This window comes from Callorhinus ursinus, unplaced genomic scaffold (assembly GCF_003265705.2).
Source record: "Callorhinus ursinus isolate GAN/ISIS: 27379988/994484 unplaced genomic scaffold, GSC_fseal_2.0 scaffold18, whole genome shotgun sequence".
In the NCBI taxonomy this organism is placed as follows: Eukaryota; Metazoa; Chordata; class Mammalia; order Carnivora; family Otariidae; genus Callorhinus; species Callorhinus ursinus.
In genome coordinates this window covers 15,026,386-15,044,729 of record NW_027397080.1, presented here as the reverse complement: position 1 = coordinate 15,044,729, position 18,344 = coordinate 15,026,386, and the positions used below count along the sequence as shown (strand labels likewise).

Below are 18,344 nucleotides of genomic sequence, written 5' to 3'. Positions count from 1 at the left end.
GGCCCACAGCCGCGCACGTGTGTGTGCGTGTCCGGGGCAGGCCCGTCCCCACCCTGGCAGCTGTCCCCACGGTACACACAGCTCTCAGGTCAGCACAAGCCCTTTCTCCAGCCGGGCGGCCCCAGGCTCTTCAGACCCACCATTTCTGGGCGCTTCCTCTGGGCTCGGACCCCAAGAAGCACGCACTGTCATCCCTCCCGTGTTACTGAGGAGGAGACCGAGGCTCAGAGAGGTGAAGGGACGGGTCAGAGGTCACAGGAGGTGCCAGAGCTGGGGTTACCACCCAGGCCCCATCGGACTGCCTGGTCTCCTGATGGTCCTCCGTGTTCTGCCTCTGTCTTCTCTGACTCTGCAAGCCTTCCAGAACAGTCCCTGCACCCGTGCCTGTTCTCGCTCCTAGCAGAGCAGGCTCAGGGGGCCCCAGGACAGCCCAGAGGACGGGGGTCTCTCACCTCCTCCTCCTGGACCCTCTCCTTGCATCCACATCACCCAGGGTCGCACCAGCTTTTCCAGCAACCACACCCCGTCGGCTCAGGGGGAGCCTCCAGCTGGGCTTTTCCAGAAATCGCGGACAAGACGGTTGTCCCGCCCTCTCTACTTGTGCACTGAATGTTTGACCCTAGACGCAGAACCTTTCCAAGTGTCCGATCGCCCTCCCTCTGCTGACTCTCACCCTGATCAGCTGCGGCCGGCAGTGGTCGCCGTCCCTCTGGCTTCTGGCTTCTGTGGAGCTGGGTGCTTGGTGTGTGTCGTTCTTCCCCGTGAACCGAGAGGCCTGGGCAGGGAACAGAGCCCTGGGGCACACCACTGGAGACTGCCTTCTAGGCACAGCTTGACTGCCGTCCTCTGTCCACGGCCCTCCGTCTGTCCTCCCTCTGATGCTGGTGTCTGCCCGTCCCTCCCTCTCTCTCTGTCCCCTTCGCCATCTCCCTCCTTGTCAGGGTCCCTTCACTGTCTCCCCTCCCCCCCCCTTAGCTCCCTGATTCCCCTGCCCCCTCCTCACCTCTCTCCCCCTCCCTCCTTCCCCCTCCACTTCTCTCTTGTGTTGATGGTCAAGATCACAGTCACAGAGGCTTCTCCTCACCTGCCCCCAAGGGGGTCCTCGGCTCCGCCCTGGGCCATGGTGAGGGTGATGCCCAGAGCTTGGTGGTTGGGGTCACCCAGTCTTCCCCTGCCCCAGACAGCTCTTGAACTAGGACAGACTGATTAGAATTTGCCTGTCTGGGAAGATCCCTTCCTTAGCCTCTTTATCTCCACCGATGGTCAAGGTTCCTGAGCCCTCTTAACCTGGAAGTCCTCTCTTGGGTCTACCCCACATCTTGCATGCTGTACGGCCCATCAGGGTGAATGGCTGTCTTATCTTGAGCCTTCCCTGTGACTGGGCCCCTGACTCCACTGCAGTCTCAAGACAGGTCCCAAGTCATTCCCTTTTTCCCTTTTGCCCAGCCCCTCGGTCATGGAGCTACACCCCTGCTCTTCCTCCCATGTCCCTCTGAGTCCTCTGGAGTCACAGACTGCCATCCTCATCTATAGAGCTGGGCTGGAGGCCTGGGCTGTGCAGGGCCCTCGTCTAGGGTCCTATCACCAGGCCTCTCAGGAGGGACTGGGCCTCTTGCTTTCTCCCTCTGCTGCTTCCAGTGGCTGGATGGACTGGTGGGCCGTGGCAGGAATATGGGCCCTGTATGGATCTCTGTACCTGTCTAACGTGGCCCATGGTGGGACCATCCTGGGGGTTCTGGGGATAGGAAGAAGCCAGTCGGAGTTCATTTCCTGCCCAGAGGAAGACTCCTGAGTACTGGCTGAGCAGCAGCCAGACTCTCTGCCATGAAGGAGGAGCATAGTGCACCCCCATTGTGGGGAAAAGGGATTCTCAGGGCACATGTTCGGTGAGGATGGGGGGAGAGGAGGATGGCTCTGGGGGCGTGCTGGGGCTGGAGCTGGGGCAGTCATCTTCCTAGTTTGGATGAGGTGATTGCTGTGACACCAGAATAGTTCCAGAGTGACTATCCTTCCCATTTCCTGAGCCCTCCAGGCCAGTGACAGGGGCCAGGTCCCAGCCCGAGGCTGCTGGGCTTCATCCCTTGTTCTCAGCAAGGGTCCCCAGGACAGGGACTCTGCCTAGTCCCTTGTGGGGGAGGCAGCAGCTCTGGGTTTGCCAAGCAAAGGGTAGAGGCAGAGCCCTCTTGGTATCTAGAGATGCTTCTAGAATGCCCCCCTGGCCTCAAGGCCCCCTGACTGTTGGGCCTCCCCATCCACCTCTGGGCGTTGTCCGGCCCAGCTCAGCACCTATGTATGTCTGTTGTCAACCCCTCCCTGCAGGAAGCCAGTGAACATGACCAAAGCCACCGCCAATTACCGTCAGGAGAAGACCCACATGATGAGTGCTGTGGACCGGAGCTTCACGGACCAGAGCACCCTGCAGGAGGATGAGCGGCTGGGCCTCTCCTTCATGGACACGCACGGCTATAACCCCCGAGGTGAGTGCCTGGCCCTCCCGCCCTTCCCCGTGGCTCTGGGATTCCACACCTGAGCCAGGAGGACCGAGCCCCTCCGATGGGTTCTGTAACACCCCAAACCCAAAACGAAGTGTCTGTCGTGCTCCCGCTGGGTACCAGCACTGGGTAATGCATAGGAGGCACGGGTATTCCGTCTGCACTGGGCGAGCTTTAGGAAAATGGAGGACTTAGACACAGACTCATAGGGGAGGCATGCGAGGTCACCTGTTGATTGTGGGAAGTGTTCCGGGGACTTTGAGAAAGGAGTGACGCTGCATGATCAGAGGGGACCAGAGCAGTCTTGAGCCTGCTGAGCACCTGCTGTGGGAGAGGCAGGGGACCAGTGGCTAAGAAGGATGGTTCTGGAGTCAGACAGACCTGGGTTTGCATCTCGCATCCCCTTAGCTGTGTGACCTGGGGCAAGCTGCTTAACCTCTCTGGATGTCTGCTTCCTCATGTACAAAATGGGACCAGTGATCATCTCTGCTGGTAGGTCTACTGGAAGACGAGTTTGGCTATTATTTGTACATCTTATAGTTAGTGCTGTGCCCAGCATGCAGGAAGAATACGGTGGATCAGCTGTATGTGCTTGGAGCTTGTCATAAATCACTTCCTCATGCATCTTTTTATTCTATTTAGTGTTGATTTGTACAAAAGAAAATAGGTAATGTTTCTGGAAGTCATGCAGCAATAATACAACAAACACGGCTGAGCCACACTGGTGAATTAGGACACTGTCTGGGTGTCCCTCCCTAAGAATATGCCCCACACCCCTCTTACACATAAACACACAACCCCCCTGAAATTTGTGTCTATAATTTCCTTACCCTTTGGGGAGTAGTTTTACCATGTGTACATGCAGCCCCAAACAGCGCATTATGTAACTTTGCTCGTTTTTTGAGCTTGTTACAAATGCAATCACACTGTTTCTCAACTCAGCGTTGTGTTTCTCATATTTGCCCAGGTGGATGTTTCGCTGTAGTTTGTATAGTTTTCCATTCTATGAATGTATTGCAATTGATTTCTCCCTTCTGCCATCCAGCGACATCTGATTTGCTTCCAGTTTTCTGGTTATTACAAACGAGGCTGCTCTGAATGTTCTTAAATGGATCTCCAGATGCATCTGCACGGGAGATCTGAGACATAGAACAGCCGGATTGCAGAGCGTGTGCTTGCTCCCCTTGGGGAGACGGTGCCGAGCCGTGTCCCAGAGTGGCTTTGCCTGCGCTCACGGCCAGCAGCAGCGAGCGAGGGCTTCTGCGGCTCCACGGCAAGCTCAGAATTTGCCAGGCTTCTTCACTTTTGCCAAACTAGTTTGTATAAAATGGTAATTCTCTATAGTCTTAATTTGCATTTCTCTGATTACTAATGAGGTTGAGCATATTTTCAAATCATTATTGGCCATTCATCGTTCTTCTTCCATGAAATGCCTGTTCATGCCTTTTACCTAATTTTCTATTAGGTTTTCTGTTGCTTTCTTAGTGGTTTTTAGGAGTTCTTTATATATTTAGGATGATAATCACTTTTCACTTATGAATTGCAAATATCTTCTCTCAATTTGTGGCTCATCTTCGCAGGTTATTTATAGTGTCTTTGGAGGAACAAGTTTTTATTTTAATTTAGTCAAGTTCATCAGTCTTTTCCTTTCTGATTTCTACTTTTTGTGTTTTTTTCCAAGAATGCTCGCTTCCTTTGCAGGGTCATAAAATATTTTTTACTTTTTTCTAAACCTTTTTATATTTTTGCATTGCACATTTCAATCTTTACCCTTCTGTGATTGATTTTCGTGTGTCATAGGGATGAAGGATTTTCTTTTTTTATATTTTCTTTTATTTATTTTTCTGTAGTAACTCATGTCCCAGCTTCTGTTACAGTTTGTATTTTCACCACTGACTGTAAAGCCACCCTCATCAGGGATCATGCTTCCATATATTTGTGGATTGTTTTTTGGCTCCTTGTTCTCTTTGATCGGCCACTTTGGTGATTCCTGTGTCTGTTGATACCTGATTGCCTCATTACTAGAGTTATGTAAGTCTTGTATCTGGTACATCAAGTTCTCCCGGCTTTGCTCCTCATCAGGAATGTCTTGGCTACATTTTTCTTAATCTCTTTCTCATACATTTCATTATATTTATTTAGAGAGGGATTGTGTGCAAGCAGGGCGAAGGAGGGGGTAGATGGACAGGAAAAGAGAGAATCTTTTTTTTAAGATTTTATGTTTTTGAGAGAGAGGAAGAGAGAATGAGTATGAGTGGGGTAAGGGGCAGAGGGAGAAGCAGGCTCCCCGCGGAGCAGGGAGCCTGATGTGGGGCTCGATCCCAGGACCCTGGGATCATGACCTGAGCTGAAGGCAGATGTTCAACCAACTGAGCCACCCAGGTGCCCTGGGAAAGAGAGAATCTTAATCTCCACGCTCTGCATGGAGCCTGATGTGGGGCTCGATCTCATAACCCTGAGAACTGAAATCAGGAGTTGGATGCTTAACTGAGCCGTCCAGGCGCCTGTCTCTCTCATACATTTCAGAATCATCTTTTCAAGTTACTTGGAAAACTTTGTTGGGTGGATTTGTATTAAATGTTCAGATCAATTTGGGGAGAACTGACATCTTATGAAATTGTCTTTACATCCGTGGAAGGGATATATATCACCCTATGTATTTAGGTCTTGAGTGTCTTTCGGTAATTTTTTCCATAAAACTTTGCACATCTTTTGTTAGATGGACCCTCAGGTCCCTTGTATTTTTGATTTCCATTGCAAATGGTACATTGTGTTGGTGTGTGTGGTAAAATACACGTAACGTAGAATTTACCATCTTAACTGTTAAGTGTGCAGTTCGGGGATATTAAAGACATGCATAATGTGCGACCATCACCTTCAGCCAACCCCATAGCTCTGTTCATCTTGTGAAACTGAAACTCTGTTCCCATGAAGCAGTAGCCCCCCATTCCTGCCTCTTCCTGGCCCCTGGCAACCCCCATTCTACTTGCTGTGTCTGTGAATTTGACTACTCTAATTATCTCGTATACATGGAATCATAGAGCATTTGTCCTTTTGTGACTGGCTTGTATCACTTAGCTGAATGTTTTCAAGCTTCTTTCATCTTCGAGCATCTTTCAGAATTTTCTTCCTTTTTAAGGCTGATGAATATTCCATGACATGTATGTACCACGTTTTGCTTATTCATTCATCCACCCATGGACGCTTAGGTTGCTTCCATGTTTTAGTTATCGTGAAGAAGGCTGCTATGCACATGGGTGTACACATATCTGTTTAAGACCCTGATTCAGTTCTTTTGGGTACATATCCAGAGGAATGGCTGCATCATATGGTAATTCTATTTTTAATTTTCTGAGCAACCACCATACTGTTTTCCATAGTGGCTGTACCGTCTGGCTTTCCTTCCAACCGTGCATAGGGGCTCCACATCCTTATAACACTGGTTATTTTCTGGGTTTTTTTTTTTTTTTTGATAGTAGCCATTCCAGTGGGTGTGAGGTAGTATCTCACTGAAGTTTGGATCTATATTTCTCTAATGATGAATGATGTCACGTTGTGTGTGTGTGCTATTTGTGTATCGTATTTGCAGAAATATCTATTCAGGCCCTTTGCCCATTTTTGAATTGTTTTTTTTGTGTTTGTTTTTTTTTTTTTTGCTGTAGAGTTTTAGGAGTTCTCTCTGTACTCTAGATATTAACCCCTTATCGGATATATGATTTGCAAATATTTTTTCCTCTTCGGTGGATTGCCTTTTTACTTTGTGGATTGTGTCTTTCGGTGCACAAAATTTAAAAAATTTTCATGAGGTCCAGTTTGTCTATTTTTATCTCTTATTGTCTGTGCTTTTGGTGTCGTAGCCAAGAAATCATTTGTCAAATCCAATGTCATGAGGTTTTTGCCTTTTCTTCTAACAGTTTTTTTTTATCTTTTTAAAACAATTATTATTTTTTTTATAGAGACAGAGAGCACATGAGTGGGGTGGAGGAGGGGCAGTGGGAGAGGGAGAGAGAGAATCTCAAGCAGACTCCATGCTCAGTGCAGAGACCGATATGGGGCTCGATCTCATGACCCTGAGATCATGATCTGAACCAAAATCAAGAGTTGGATGGACACTCAGCCAACTGAGCCACCCAGGTGGCCCTCTTCAAAGAGTTTTATAGTGTTAGGTCTTACATTAAAGTCTTTGATCTAGTTTGTGTTAACTTCTGTATATGGTGTGAGGTAAGGGTCCAACTCCATTTTTTTTTGCATGTGGATGTCCAGTTTCCCAACACAAATGGTACACTTTTAAAATATAACATTTCTAATTGTTGCTCATATAGAGAAACATAGTTGATTTTTTATGTATATATATTGATCTTATATCCATAGTCCTTGATAACCTTACTTACTAATTTTCATTTATCTGTAGAATCTTTCAGGTTTTCTGAGTATGATCGAAGGATCTGTAAATACAAACAATTCTGTTTCTTCTGTCTCACTTCCCTTCCTTTTTTTTCTTGTCTTTCTGAGTGGCACTGGATGGGACCTCCAGCACTGGATTGGATGGAAGTGGTAATAGCAGGAATCCTTGTCTTGTTTTCTTGGATTTAAAAAGAATGCTTCTGACATTAAACACTGAGAATGAAGTTTGCTACAGTTTTTGGTAGAAATGTTTTATCAGGTTAAAATTCTTTTCAGTTTTTGGTTTGCTAAGAGGTTTTATTTATATGAGCATTAAACTTACCAAATGCTTTTCCTGCAGTATTTTATATATATAAATACGTATATATATATATACACACACACACTCACATATATATGTGTGTATATATATGTGCATATGTATATATAGTTGTTAATGAGGGGAGTGACATTTTCAGATTTTCTAAAGTTAAAATAACCTTCAATGCCTGGGGTAAAATCAGCTTGGTCATGATGCATTATATTTTTTATGTCTTTTTGGATTTCAGTATAGGTATAATATTGTTCAAGATTTCAAAGCTATATTCAAGAGTGGGATTGGCCCATGTTTTTCTCTTTTTTGTCCTATCCTTGTCTGGTTTTTGGTATCAAGATTCTATTAGTCTTGTAAAATGCACTGAGGTCTCTTCTCTTTTTTCTTTATTATGAAAGATTGGAATAATTGACACCTTGAGAGTTTGGTGGAATTCACCTATAAAACAATCTCTTCCTGTTGTTTTCTTCATGGAAAAATTTTAAACTTTTAATTCAGTTTATTTAAAGGAGTAGAGGACTATTGAGACTTTCTATTTTTTTTTTCAAGCCACTTGTAGTAAGTTATTATTTGTTTAGGAATTTGTCCATTTCATTTAGGTTTTAAAATTCACTGACATGCCCTTATTTATCATGTTGTCTTTGTGGTCTTCCTCATTAAATTTTCACCCCCCCCGCCCAGCACAGTAGCCATTATCAACTCATCTTACAAATGAGGAAGCAGAGAGGAAACAGAGAGGCTCAGAGAGGGGAAGTCACTTGTCAAACAGGCAGAAAGTGGCAGAGCCAGGATTTAAATGCAGGTCTTTCTGAGTTGCAAAGAGCTGCCTCGAGTGAGGCATAGGCAGGATTTGGACAGGCAGAGATGGGAAAGGAAGGGCATGCACGGGTGAGGGAGCACACAGAGATGTATGATTGGGCGGGAAACTCCAGCGGTCGGTGGGGAGAGTGGGAGGTGGGGGCAGTGTGGGCGCCTGCCTTGCTGCTGAGTCCTCTGGAGAGACCCAGAGAGGCAGGATGCCCGGGCTCTGCCCCCAGCCCCCTTGCTGACAGCTGGGGAGACCTGGCCAAGGGAAGTCAGCCCCAGGCTAATTGCCATGGGGATGGTGGAAGCAATTAGTGCTGTAGGAGTTTTGAGAAGAAGTGCCTTTGGGCAGAGGTGGTCAGGGTTTGGGCTGGGCTGGACAAGATGTGGCCGCTGGTGAGGAGTAACCATGGGCACAGCGCAGGCTATGGTGGAGGTGTGGTCAGGAGACTGGGGCCGTGGGTCCGCCCCTTTTCTCTCCCCACGCCCTACGCCCCAGCCTCCACTTCCTTCGTTGCTTTCCAAACAGAGGAACCTCGATTTGGGTGGTGGGGAACAGAAAGCCAAGGTGACTTGGCTGCATCCTCAGTCTTTTACAACGGGGACTTACCACGCTGAGTAAATGGTGGCAGGCTGGCCGTGAGGAAGGTGGCTGGGATGTTCCCAGCATGTGGGAATGGGTCCCCCACTGTGTCTGAAATCCAGCCTGTGAAAACCCTCAATCCTTTCTGAGCCCTGTCCATCTGGAGCTCTTGACCTCTGTTGGTGCCAGTGGGTTCTGCCCGCCGAATGGTTTGTCATATAAGTGCTAGGTTCTCTTCTTCACCACACACTCTCCTTTATCAGGAAGAAAAAGACAGGGAAAGTAGGGTAGACAACAGGGCCCCAGAGTCGAATGGGCCTGGGTTTGAATCCTGGTGCTGCTGCTTAATGACTAAGTAACTCACCCCTTGTGGGCCTTGGTTTCCTCATTTGGATAGGGCATGACAATAATGCTTAAATCATAGGAGTAGTCTAAGGATTAAGTGACTTAAGTATCATGCCAGGCATATGAAAGTACTTGATATGTAAGATAGTGTTAGCTATTATTACAAGCTATGTTTCTTTAAAGTTATTTCCTAATTGCACTAGGGAAGGAAAAGTCTGGAGTGCTCCTAGATCATATAACTGGGAGCCTGTCTTCGTCTGAGGTGGGTGGGAATCGGGTAAAGGGCCCATCTTTTCATTTTCAGGTGGAGAAACTGAGGCCCAGAGAGGTCAAGTGACTTGACTCAGAATTTGAATTTGGGTCTGGCTCCAGACCCAGTGTTTTTTTCCCTCTGGGCCTCAGCCCTCCCTCCCCAAACCTCAGCTCTCTGGTGGTTACTTGCAGATGTCCCACAATCACGATGGAGCTGGGGAGAGCCTGGAAGAATCCCCGGGTGGCAGTCTTGAAGCTGAGGGCTGGCACTCACCTTCTTCCCTCTCTTCCTCCAAGCTGGTCCTTGGGGTGGGGGTGGGGTAGGGGGGAGAGTGTGTGTCTCACATCGCACAAGGAGAGTAGAGACCTGTCTTCTCTGGGCTCAGGAAGTAGAAGAGCCTCTTGGCAATGTCACTGCTCATCACCCTGTTATCTTCTGGTGGTCTTTGTTTCGTTTTTTGTTTTTTTAAAGATTTTATTTACTTGAGAGAGAGAGAGAGAGAGACAGCGCTAGAGAGATAGAGCATGGGGGGTGGCGGGGGTGGGGCAGAGGGAGAGGGAGAAGCAGACTCCCCACCGAGCAGGGATCCTGACGCGGGGCTCCATCCCAGGACCCCAGGACCATGACCCGAGCCGAAGGCAGACACTTAACCAACTGAGCCACCCAGGCGCCCCTTCTGGTGGTCTTTGTATAACATCTTATATCCCTCTTGGGCTCAGGCAGAAGCCCAAGATTTGGCTTTGGCTTCCCATCAGGACCCCGACCAGGTGGGATTTTTTGCTTGTCTTCAGCCATTGTAAGCTGATTCTGTGTGTACCTGTGAGGCTGCATCAGGACTGACCCTTCAGGTCATCAGGGATGGGCTGTTGGACTCCCCACACCCTCCTTTGTCCCTTTCTCCACCTGGAGAGCCCTCCAGGGAGCTGTCGGCATGGCTTCCATGAAAAGCACTAGGACCTCCCTGTCTCCCAGTGTGTCGAATCAGCAGATATCCTTTGTCTTGAAATCTTTGCCCTTGTGTATTTATTGTAGATGCTCTTCAGAATTGTCGGGTCCTGAACCAGGATCCTGCAGTGGAGAAGGACCAGGCTGACCCTCTGGTCAGCCAACTGCCCTGGCTTTCTGGGACTAGTTAGGTCCACAGCCCCATTTGCAAGTGCTTGACACGTGCCGGGCACGGGGCTGGGTGCTTTATATGCATTATCTTATTTAATATTTATATCATCATATGGGAGAGTAACAGTTTTTGTCTTCACTTGATACATGAAGAGGGAGGTTTAGGGAGAGTAAGTAACATCCCCAGGGTCCCATGAAGAGCTGGGATTTGATCTCAGGCCTGTCTGACTCCAGGGCCTGTGTCTTAATCACCACAATCATCCCTGTGTTCCCCTGAGGATGTTTCCTGAAACAAACAAAAAAAAGCTCTCCGTGTTGAGAGATGGTGGTGAAACATTGCTGTTTCTACTCATCTCTTGGAGATTGAAAATGCACACTAATTTGTAGGAAGCCCTGGGAGATCTTATAGGGGAAAAAACATACTTCTTTTGGTTTCAACCAGAATTTCACAGATTCCTTTAAAACAGAGAACCCCTCCTCATCCCCCCTTCTCTTCTCCCTTTTAATGGAGTAGCACTTAGTCATCTGCCGTGATCTGTGTTTTCTGGAATGCACTTTTGCAACCACTGCATTAGGCAAGCCTCTCTGTGGGCCTCAGTTTCTCCATCTGAAGAATTAAAGGCTTGGGGTATCTAACCACAGTGGTGTAACTGGCGCATGACTTGCCCTCCAGCTGCAAGTAACTTGAAAATCTGGAGCAAATGTGAAGGATTTGTCTTCAGACATTGGGTGAATGGTAGCTCAGGACTGATTCCCCAGAGAAGAGAAGCAGATGAGGTGGGCTGCATCATCACACTGCCTGTCTGCCTGGAGGCGGTTTTTAAACCGTGGCACAGGGAACCCAAGCAGGGTACAGAAGTCCCCCTGGTTTGAAGAGCCAGGGCTTGGAGTCTGGGGGAGTTGAGCAGCCAGGAGTCTGTCCCGATGTTGTGAATTCATTTTGTCTGTCAGCCATGAGTAGGAGTCAGAGGCCAGGTACCGGAGAAGGTTCCCTAAGAAGGCTGATTCCGGCTAAGATCTGAAGGATGGTTAGGAGTGCACCAGGCAAAAGCAGAAGGAGAAGGGTGTTGGAGGTGGTGGGAAGGGAGGGGGCTGGCACCTGGGCCCCACTGGGGGTTTCCCCACCTGCCCTGCCTCCCGACCTGGGCAGAGAAGAGCTGTGAGAAATGTGAAGGGCTGGTCTTGACTGAGCCCCTGCATCGTACCCAGGACAGGACGAGAGAAATGGGTGTTCAGTGTATGAGGGCGAGTGTCCAGGACCAGTGTGACTGAGTGGGGCACTTTGCCCCGTCCCAGGGCCTGATCTGGGGGACCAGGGTGGGATGTCCTTGGGGATGCTGACCAGAAGAGCAGGGAGCAGGTGGGCCTGGAGGGAGGGGATAGTTTTCTCCGTGTGTGTGTGTGTGTGTGTGTGTGTGTGTGTGTGTGTCACTGGGAACCTCTGACCTGTTCCCCAATTGGCTGAGGCTGCCGCACAGGCTGACAATGGAAATGCTTGCACAGGAGAAATGCTGCTATTCAGGTGCCTCCCGTTAATCTGTGGAGGGGGTGGTGGCAGCAGCTAATTTCGGGATTTGCTTGTCTTTGAATGGGGGTAATTACTAGGAGTTGCCAATTGCTCCAGATTGTTCTCTGGAAAGGGAGGGGCTCTCTTGGGCTCTGCTGAGCGCTGCCCCCTGCAGGCAGTGCGGTGAAGTCACAGGGGGTGGTCCAGGCTGGGGAACGACAGGATGGTGTCAGGGGACCCCAGGATTGCAGCAGGGCCAGAAGGGCTGGGCCGGAAGGGCCCCCAGAGAGCACGTGGCCCAACCTGCTCATGTTACAGATGGAAAAACAGATGCAGAGGGAAGGGACTCGCCCAGGGGCGCACCGGGTGGGCCCAGCCAGGCTGCTTGGCCCCGGGGAACAACCTCCTTGTTGGCCATGCACCCCTCCCCCACCCCGAGTCCGTCTGGGACGCTGTGTGCGTCAGGAACCCCCTTTCCTCTCTCTGACTGCAGGAGACCAGCGCAGTGCCGGGGTCACTGAGGCCAGCAGCTTGCTGGGGGGCTCACCGCGGCGTCCCTGTGGCCGGAAGGGCTCCCCATATCACACGGGCCAGCTGCATCCTGCGGTGCGTGTGGCCGACCTCCTGCAGCACATCAACCAGATGAAGACGGCCGAGGGCTATGGCTTCAAGCAGGAGTACGAGGTGCGGGGCCCCAGTCCAGCCAGGACCCCTCGCCAGGGCCTCGCCGGGCTCCTGCATGCTGTGGACCCTGACCCTGGGCAACCCTCAGCCTCACCCTGGATGGACCTTTGCTCTGACAGACCCTAACTCAACCTAATTTTTTTTTTTTTACCTTGACCCCAATCACAGACTGACCTGGTTTCTCACACTCCTCCTGATCCTGACTTGAAATCTGACCTTCAGTCTTCTCTCAGTCTCCATCTAGACCCTGATCATGATCCCCGTCTTCTCCCTAATATGACTCTGGCCACCATGATGGACCCTGACCTCTAACCTAACACCCAGTCTTGACCTGGACCCTGACTCTCATCCTAAATTCCACTGGATCTCTGATTCGAATCTCATCCTCCCTCCATCTGAACTCTGACACCACCTTATTCTAATCTTAATTTGACCTTCACTTTTACCTTCTTCCCAACTCAAACCTGGATTTACCCTAAACCTGACCCTCATTCTGAAGTGTCTGTGAACTCTGACCCGACGCCCCCCCCACCGGCTGCTTTTCTCTCTTCCTCCCCCTCACACTGCTTGGTTTTGAACTTAGTCCCTTGCTGATAAAGGGATATATGGTGACTTGATCTCAGGCTCCAAGTTGAACCCTGAGTTTGGCCCTTATCTGTGGTCCCACTCCCATCCTGTTAGGGGATGGGGTCTTATGAGGGGAAGGGTTTCCTTGCCCCGCTGACTACCCCTTTACTTTCCCTTCTGGCAGAGCTTCTTTGAAGGCTGGGATGCCACAAAGAAGAAAGACAAGGTCAAGGGCAGCCGGCAAGAGCCTGCGCCTGCCTGTGAGTCCTGGGGAAAGGCCTGGGTCTGGGGCCATGGGTGGGAGGGAACTGGCTGGGGGTGAAGAACAGCCGGAGTGACCACTACTGAGGGCCTCCCACATGCCAAGCCATGTGCTGATTATCACACCTATTATTTTACTTACTTCTCTCAATAACCCAGTGGTGTGGGACATAGAACCCCCAGTTTACAGGTAAGGAAACTGAGGCTTGGGAGGTTAAGCTCCCTGCTCAAGGTCACACAGCTGATACTCACCTGAGTAGCAAATGATCTTGGGCCTCCTTTGGTGCCACAGCCCAGGTTCTAACCCCTGGCCTGTCTTGCCCCCTCTGGTGCTGAGAGCCTCCTGGTCAGCCCTGAGCCTCGAGATTCCCTGGCTCTCCTGCCTGAGCCGTACCTCTGGCCTTCTGGAAGCTTCCCCTCATTGCCCTAGCTCTGCGCTCCTCAGCTCAGTCCCTGCCCACCCCATGGCCCCCTGCTTTGTGTTTCCAGATGATCGACACCGAGTGAAACTGCCCCCGATGATGGGAGGCCCCGATGCCGACTACATTAACGCCAACTACATAGACGTGAGTGCCTCGCCTTCATCTCTGCGGGCCCGGCCCCGCCTGCTCCAGGCACAGTGCCCAGGCAGGCCAGCGACCTGGCAGGGAATATGCGGGGGTTCATAGCGCCCCCACCTCCTGCAGTCAGTGCCAGGGAGCTCAGAGGAGGGGAGGGCAGACGAAAGCCATCAGGAAAACTTCCTGCAGGGCGGACAGAGGAGGGGCTTCCGTGAAGCAGAAAGAAGGGGAGTGGGCAGACAGCTAGGCCTGGAGTTGAGGAAGGAGCCCCTCTCACTGAGGGACCGAGAGGCTTGGAGCTGGGATTCGAATGACTCATAGGAAGGCTGCAGGCAGGCAGGGGCTGGACTTCGAAGGCCTCAGATGGCAGGCGGAGGAGGTGGGGCTTTTCCCTAGGGGTCCGGGCGGGAGTTGCTCCAAGTGTTTGGACTGTGAGCAGAGCGGCACTTGAAGAATAACAACTCATGTTTATTGAGCAGGTACTGTGTGCCAAGCGCTGTGCTAAGCACTTTATATCAAAGATTTCATTTTACATAATCCCTAAAATCATGCTACGAGGTAGTTAGTATCGCGACCTCACTTTGCAGGTGAGGAGACAGACTCTGAGAGGTGGAGCTACTCGTCCGAGGTCACAGAGCTAGTGAGTGGGCAAAAAGGGGCTCAGATCTCAGCCTGTCTGTGTCTCCCAAGCCTTTGCTGCTAACCACAAGGCTCTCCTGCCATGCGGTGCAGCAGCTGGGCCCGGATGGACCAGAGCAAGGGGCTAGGGACAGGGCAGGCATCCAGGAGGCCCGGGCTCAGGTGTGAAGAGGTGATGAATCTGCTCCCCAGGTGTGGACAAGGGCAAGATGGGGCAGGGCCCAGGGACCCAGGGCAGACTCTCCCACCCTGACAGCAAGCCAGGTTCGGGAGAGAATCATTTGTTTGTTTATCAGATCTATTTTGAGCATCTACCATGTGCCAGGCGTCATGGTGGGCAACAGAGATAGAGCAGTGAACAACATAGGCACCATCCCTGCTTTCCTTGAATGTATAGCTTCTAGTCGGGGAGACACATAAACATATCTACAAGTAAAGTCATTTCAGATGAGCTGGGAAAGCACAGGCCAGACACGAGGAATGATTTTCCCAGTGTCACACAGCAAGTTAGTGGTACGCCAGGGCTAGCCTTGGCGGGCTGCATGGAGGTGGGGGCTTGAGCCGGCTCTGGGTGGCTGGAGAGGAAAGGGTGGGAATAGGGAGCAGCAGGAGTGAGGGAGGAGGAAGGTCAGCGGGATCGTCAGTGACGTGGGAGACCTCTCCCTCTTCTTCACCTCCTGGGGGCCAGAAAATATGCTACCCCATACTTCCCAGAATTCCTTGCCTTATCCCTCACCTCCCATGCTCTCCCTTGACTGGGGTACGGGCTGGGCCTGGCCTCTCAGACTCGGGCGACGTCGATGACGGGGGCCTCTTCTGGGTCTCCTCAGTGTCCCGGTTGGCTCCCCCACGGGCCCCCCGCAGGCTCACACCACTCCCCGCTCTCCGGCCCAGCCCGGCGCCCGTCTCTGCTCTGCCTCCCCTCCTCACATCGCCCATCCTGGCCACTCCTGTGCTCCGTCCACCTCCATCTGCCTCTGGCCTAATATCTGTCTCTTTTGCTTTGTACTGTTCCCTCACTGGCATCATTAAGATTCGGATAAACCGTGAAGTAAGTATCTCTCTCCCCGTCTCCTCCCTCGCCTGCCTTCTCACCCAGCTGTACCTCAGACTCTCTCATGGCCTCTGGCTGCCTTTCTCTCTCTGTCTCTGTGCTCCTTCTCTTCCACTCGTGTGCCCAACGCCAACTGTCCACTTCAGCGGCCCGGCCGGGGGCCGCCTGGGGCTGCAGATCCCACACTACCCCCCTCGTAAACCATTCCGTCCCCTCCTCCACTGCCCTGAGATGGGGCATCAGGGTTGGGAGGCTTCCACAGGCCCCCTTCACTGGCCGCCACCTTCTGTCACCTTTGTGCCCCAGCTCCCCACGCCCAGTGAGTCTCACTAGCTGTACCTTCTGTGGGGCCCTGGGAGGGCCGGGAGGGGGGGAGGCTGCTCTGTGGGTGCCCCATCGCTGCTGCTGGGGGGGTCAGGGTCTTGAAGGAAGCGAGGACGGCCCCGCCAGTCCCCTTAAAACTAGTTTCTCTGGTGTTCAAGTCCCCTTGTGGTCAGTTTGCTTGAAACTCAACCCTAATTACTTTGCCCTCAATTTAGCCCTCCTTTGAACGTTTTATTTTAGGGGAGCAGTTTGGGTATTTTATCTCTAAAAATTGTGCCATCTCTGGGCCTTCTAGGAATATTTTTAAAAAGTCCTATTCATCCAGTGATCCTTTAATTTGGTTTTTAATACACATTTAATACACCTTCGAACAGCCTGAGTTTGAACTGCACTGTTCCCTTTCTTGTGGATTTTTTTTAAATAAATAAATTATTTTTTATTTTATTAAATTTATTTTTTATTTATATTTTATGTTTATATTTTTATTTGTATTTTATTTATTTTTTACTTATAAATTATAAATGTATTTTCTCTTCCTTATGATTTTATTAATATTTTTTTCCTCTAGCTCACTTTGTTATGAGAATACAATATATAATACCATATAATATACAAAATATGTGTTACTTGACTGTTCATATTCTCAGTAAGGCTTCCAGCCAACCAGGCTATTAGTAGTTAAGTTTTTGGGGAGCCAAAAGTTATGCGTGGATTTTCAACTTCCCCAGGAGGTCAGCGCCCCAAACCCCCATGTTGTTCAAGGGTGAACTGAATATTATTTTTATAATATTTGATGCCTGATGGATGGGATTGTTCGCTATTTTGTGGGTATCTTTCTGTCTCCTTTAAAAAATACTTCTTGTTTTTTAAAGATTGCAAAAATACAGTTCATTATCAAACTTTCAGACAATGCAGAAATATACACATTTCTGTATGTACGAAATGAAAGGTCCCCACAGTCACAGCTGCTGGAGATGACCAGTTATCCCAGATATGTTCCCAGATATCACCCCCCCCCCTTATTGTGAGTGTGCTTCAACAGTTTGTAAAGTTCCCAAATTTAAATGGAGTAATAGGCCCATGAAATGGGTGGATATACTCAGTGGTGGCGCCCCCATGAGGAGGCGATGAATACAGGTACATTTCTTTATGTCAGTCTCCATACAACGCACTTGGTTCCTCCTCAACACTCTTCAGTGGCCATAGAAGACTTGGCTTTAATCCATCTTCAAATGCCAGTTAACAAGAGTATCATTGGCTGGGCGCCTGGCTCTGTGCCAACACGTTAGGCACATCATTTCATCTTTCCCATACTCTGAGCAGTAGGGACCGACATTTGGCAGGTGAGATGACCAAGCCTTAGGAAATTTCAGTGACTTGCTCATGGCTGCATGGAGCTGGGGCACAAGGCCCATGTGAGCCCTTGACGCTCATACTAGACTCTGGTTCTCTCCCTGTGGGGGGGCACCAGGAGGCCCTGGGGTGCTTGTCCATGATGCAAGTGGTCAGTCCCCCAGCGCCACCCAGGCAGAGGCTCCAGGCAGGTGTGGGGATGTGCCCAGAACATGGCGATGCCTGGGAGGTGAGGACCAGTGTGCTCTCAGATGCTCTAAAGTGGGTGTGCTCGAGGTAATCGATCTGCTTGCCTTCCTTTCACACCTGATCATTTTCCATTTTCCATTGTACTGTTCTCTAATTGTGCAGGAATGCACCTATGCATGAAGACTTTAATATGCAGATAGGGAGGGTGATCTGTTAAAAACTCGTTTCGCTGTGGACTGTATTTGCTGACTAGCTTGGGTGCTGGCACTGGGCCAGGCACCGGAGAGAGAGGGCTAGATGAATCCAAAGAGACGCTTCCTCTCATGTGGGATTCTCAGGCCAGCTGGTTCTAGATGAAGTAGCCTGTTTCCCGCTTGACCAGCACTGGAGGTGGGAGGGCTGCCCTGGCCTCGCCTTTGCTGGGCCTTCCCCTGGACCCCATTTGCCCAGCAGCTCAGCTGAGGACCTGAGACAGAGACAGTGGCTGGGGGTTAGGCCAGCTCGGAGCAGTTCTGCCAGTGAGGGCCCAGTGGCTCTGGGACGCTCTTCACTGTTGGTAACTGGAACTGGGTTTTGGGCACGGTATGCGGGTATACAGCAGAATCTCTGAGCTGTGTGTGTCTCACTGTTACCCCTACGTTGCAGAAGGGAGCAGAGCAGAGGCTCGGGAGGCTGAGAGTCTGGCCACTCCAGTGTGTTTTCAGGTCCAGCACTGGTCCCCCCGGGAGCTGGTTGGAAAGGCGCAATCCTGGGCCCCATGCCAGACCTTCTGAGTCTGATCTCCCTTTTAACAAGATCCCTAGGAGCTGCGGATGTACGTTAAAGACCGAGGAGTGCCCTTTTATAATGTGGCCGGAGTCACTTAGCTGCTCTGTAGAGCTGTGATAGGAACCCAC

At 50.4% G+C, this 18,344-nt stretch overlaps 1 protein-coding gene across 5 annotated transcripts in view; it reads left to right on the top strand.

The window, feature by feature from the left end:
• The window catches only part of PTPRU (protein tyrosine phosphatase receptor type U), a 77,312-nt gene that overhangs the window by 44,848 nt on the left and 14,120 nt on the right, over nucleotides 1–18,344 (top strand). For 3 of the 5 annotated variants that reach the window (XM_073903058.1, XM_025857014.2, XM_073903056.1), the window contains 4 exons: nucleotides 2,320–2,477; nucleotides 12,311–12,501; nucleotides 13,253–13,328; nucleotides 13,819–13,895. In XM_073903058.1, the coding sequence (XP_073759159.1) occupies nucleotides 2,320–2,477; nucleotides 12,311–12,501; nucleotides 13,253–13,328; nucleotides 13,819–13,895 (502 nt within the window). Of the gene's footprint in view, nucleotides 1–2,319; nucleotides 2,478–12,310; nucleotides 12,502–13,252; nucleotides 13,329–13,818; nucleotides 13,896–15,561; nucleotides 15,580–18,344 lie in introns of all 5 variants that reach the window. The other 2 variants (XM_073903055.1, XM_073903057.1) reach the window with 1 other exon arrangement.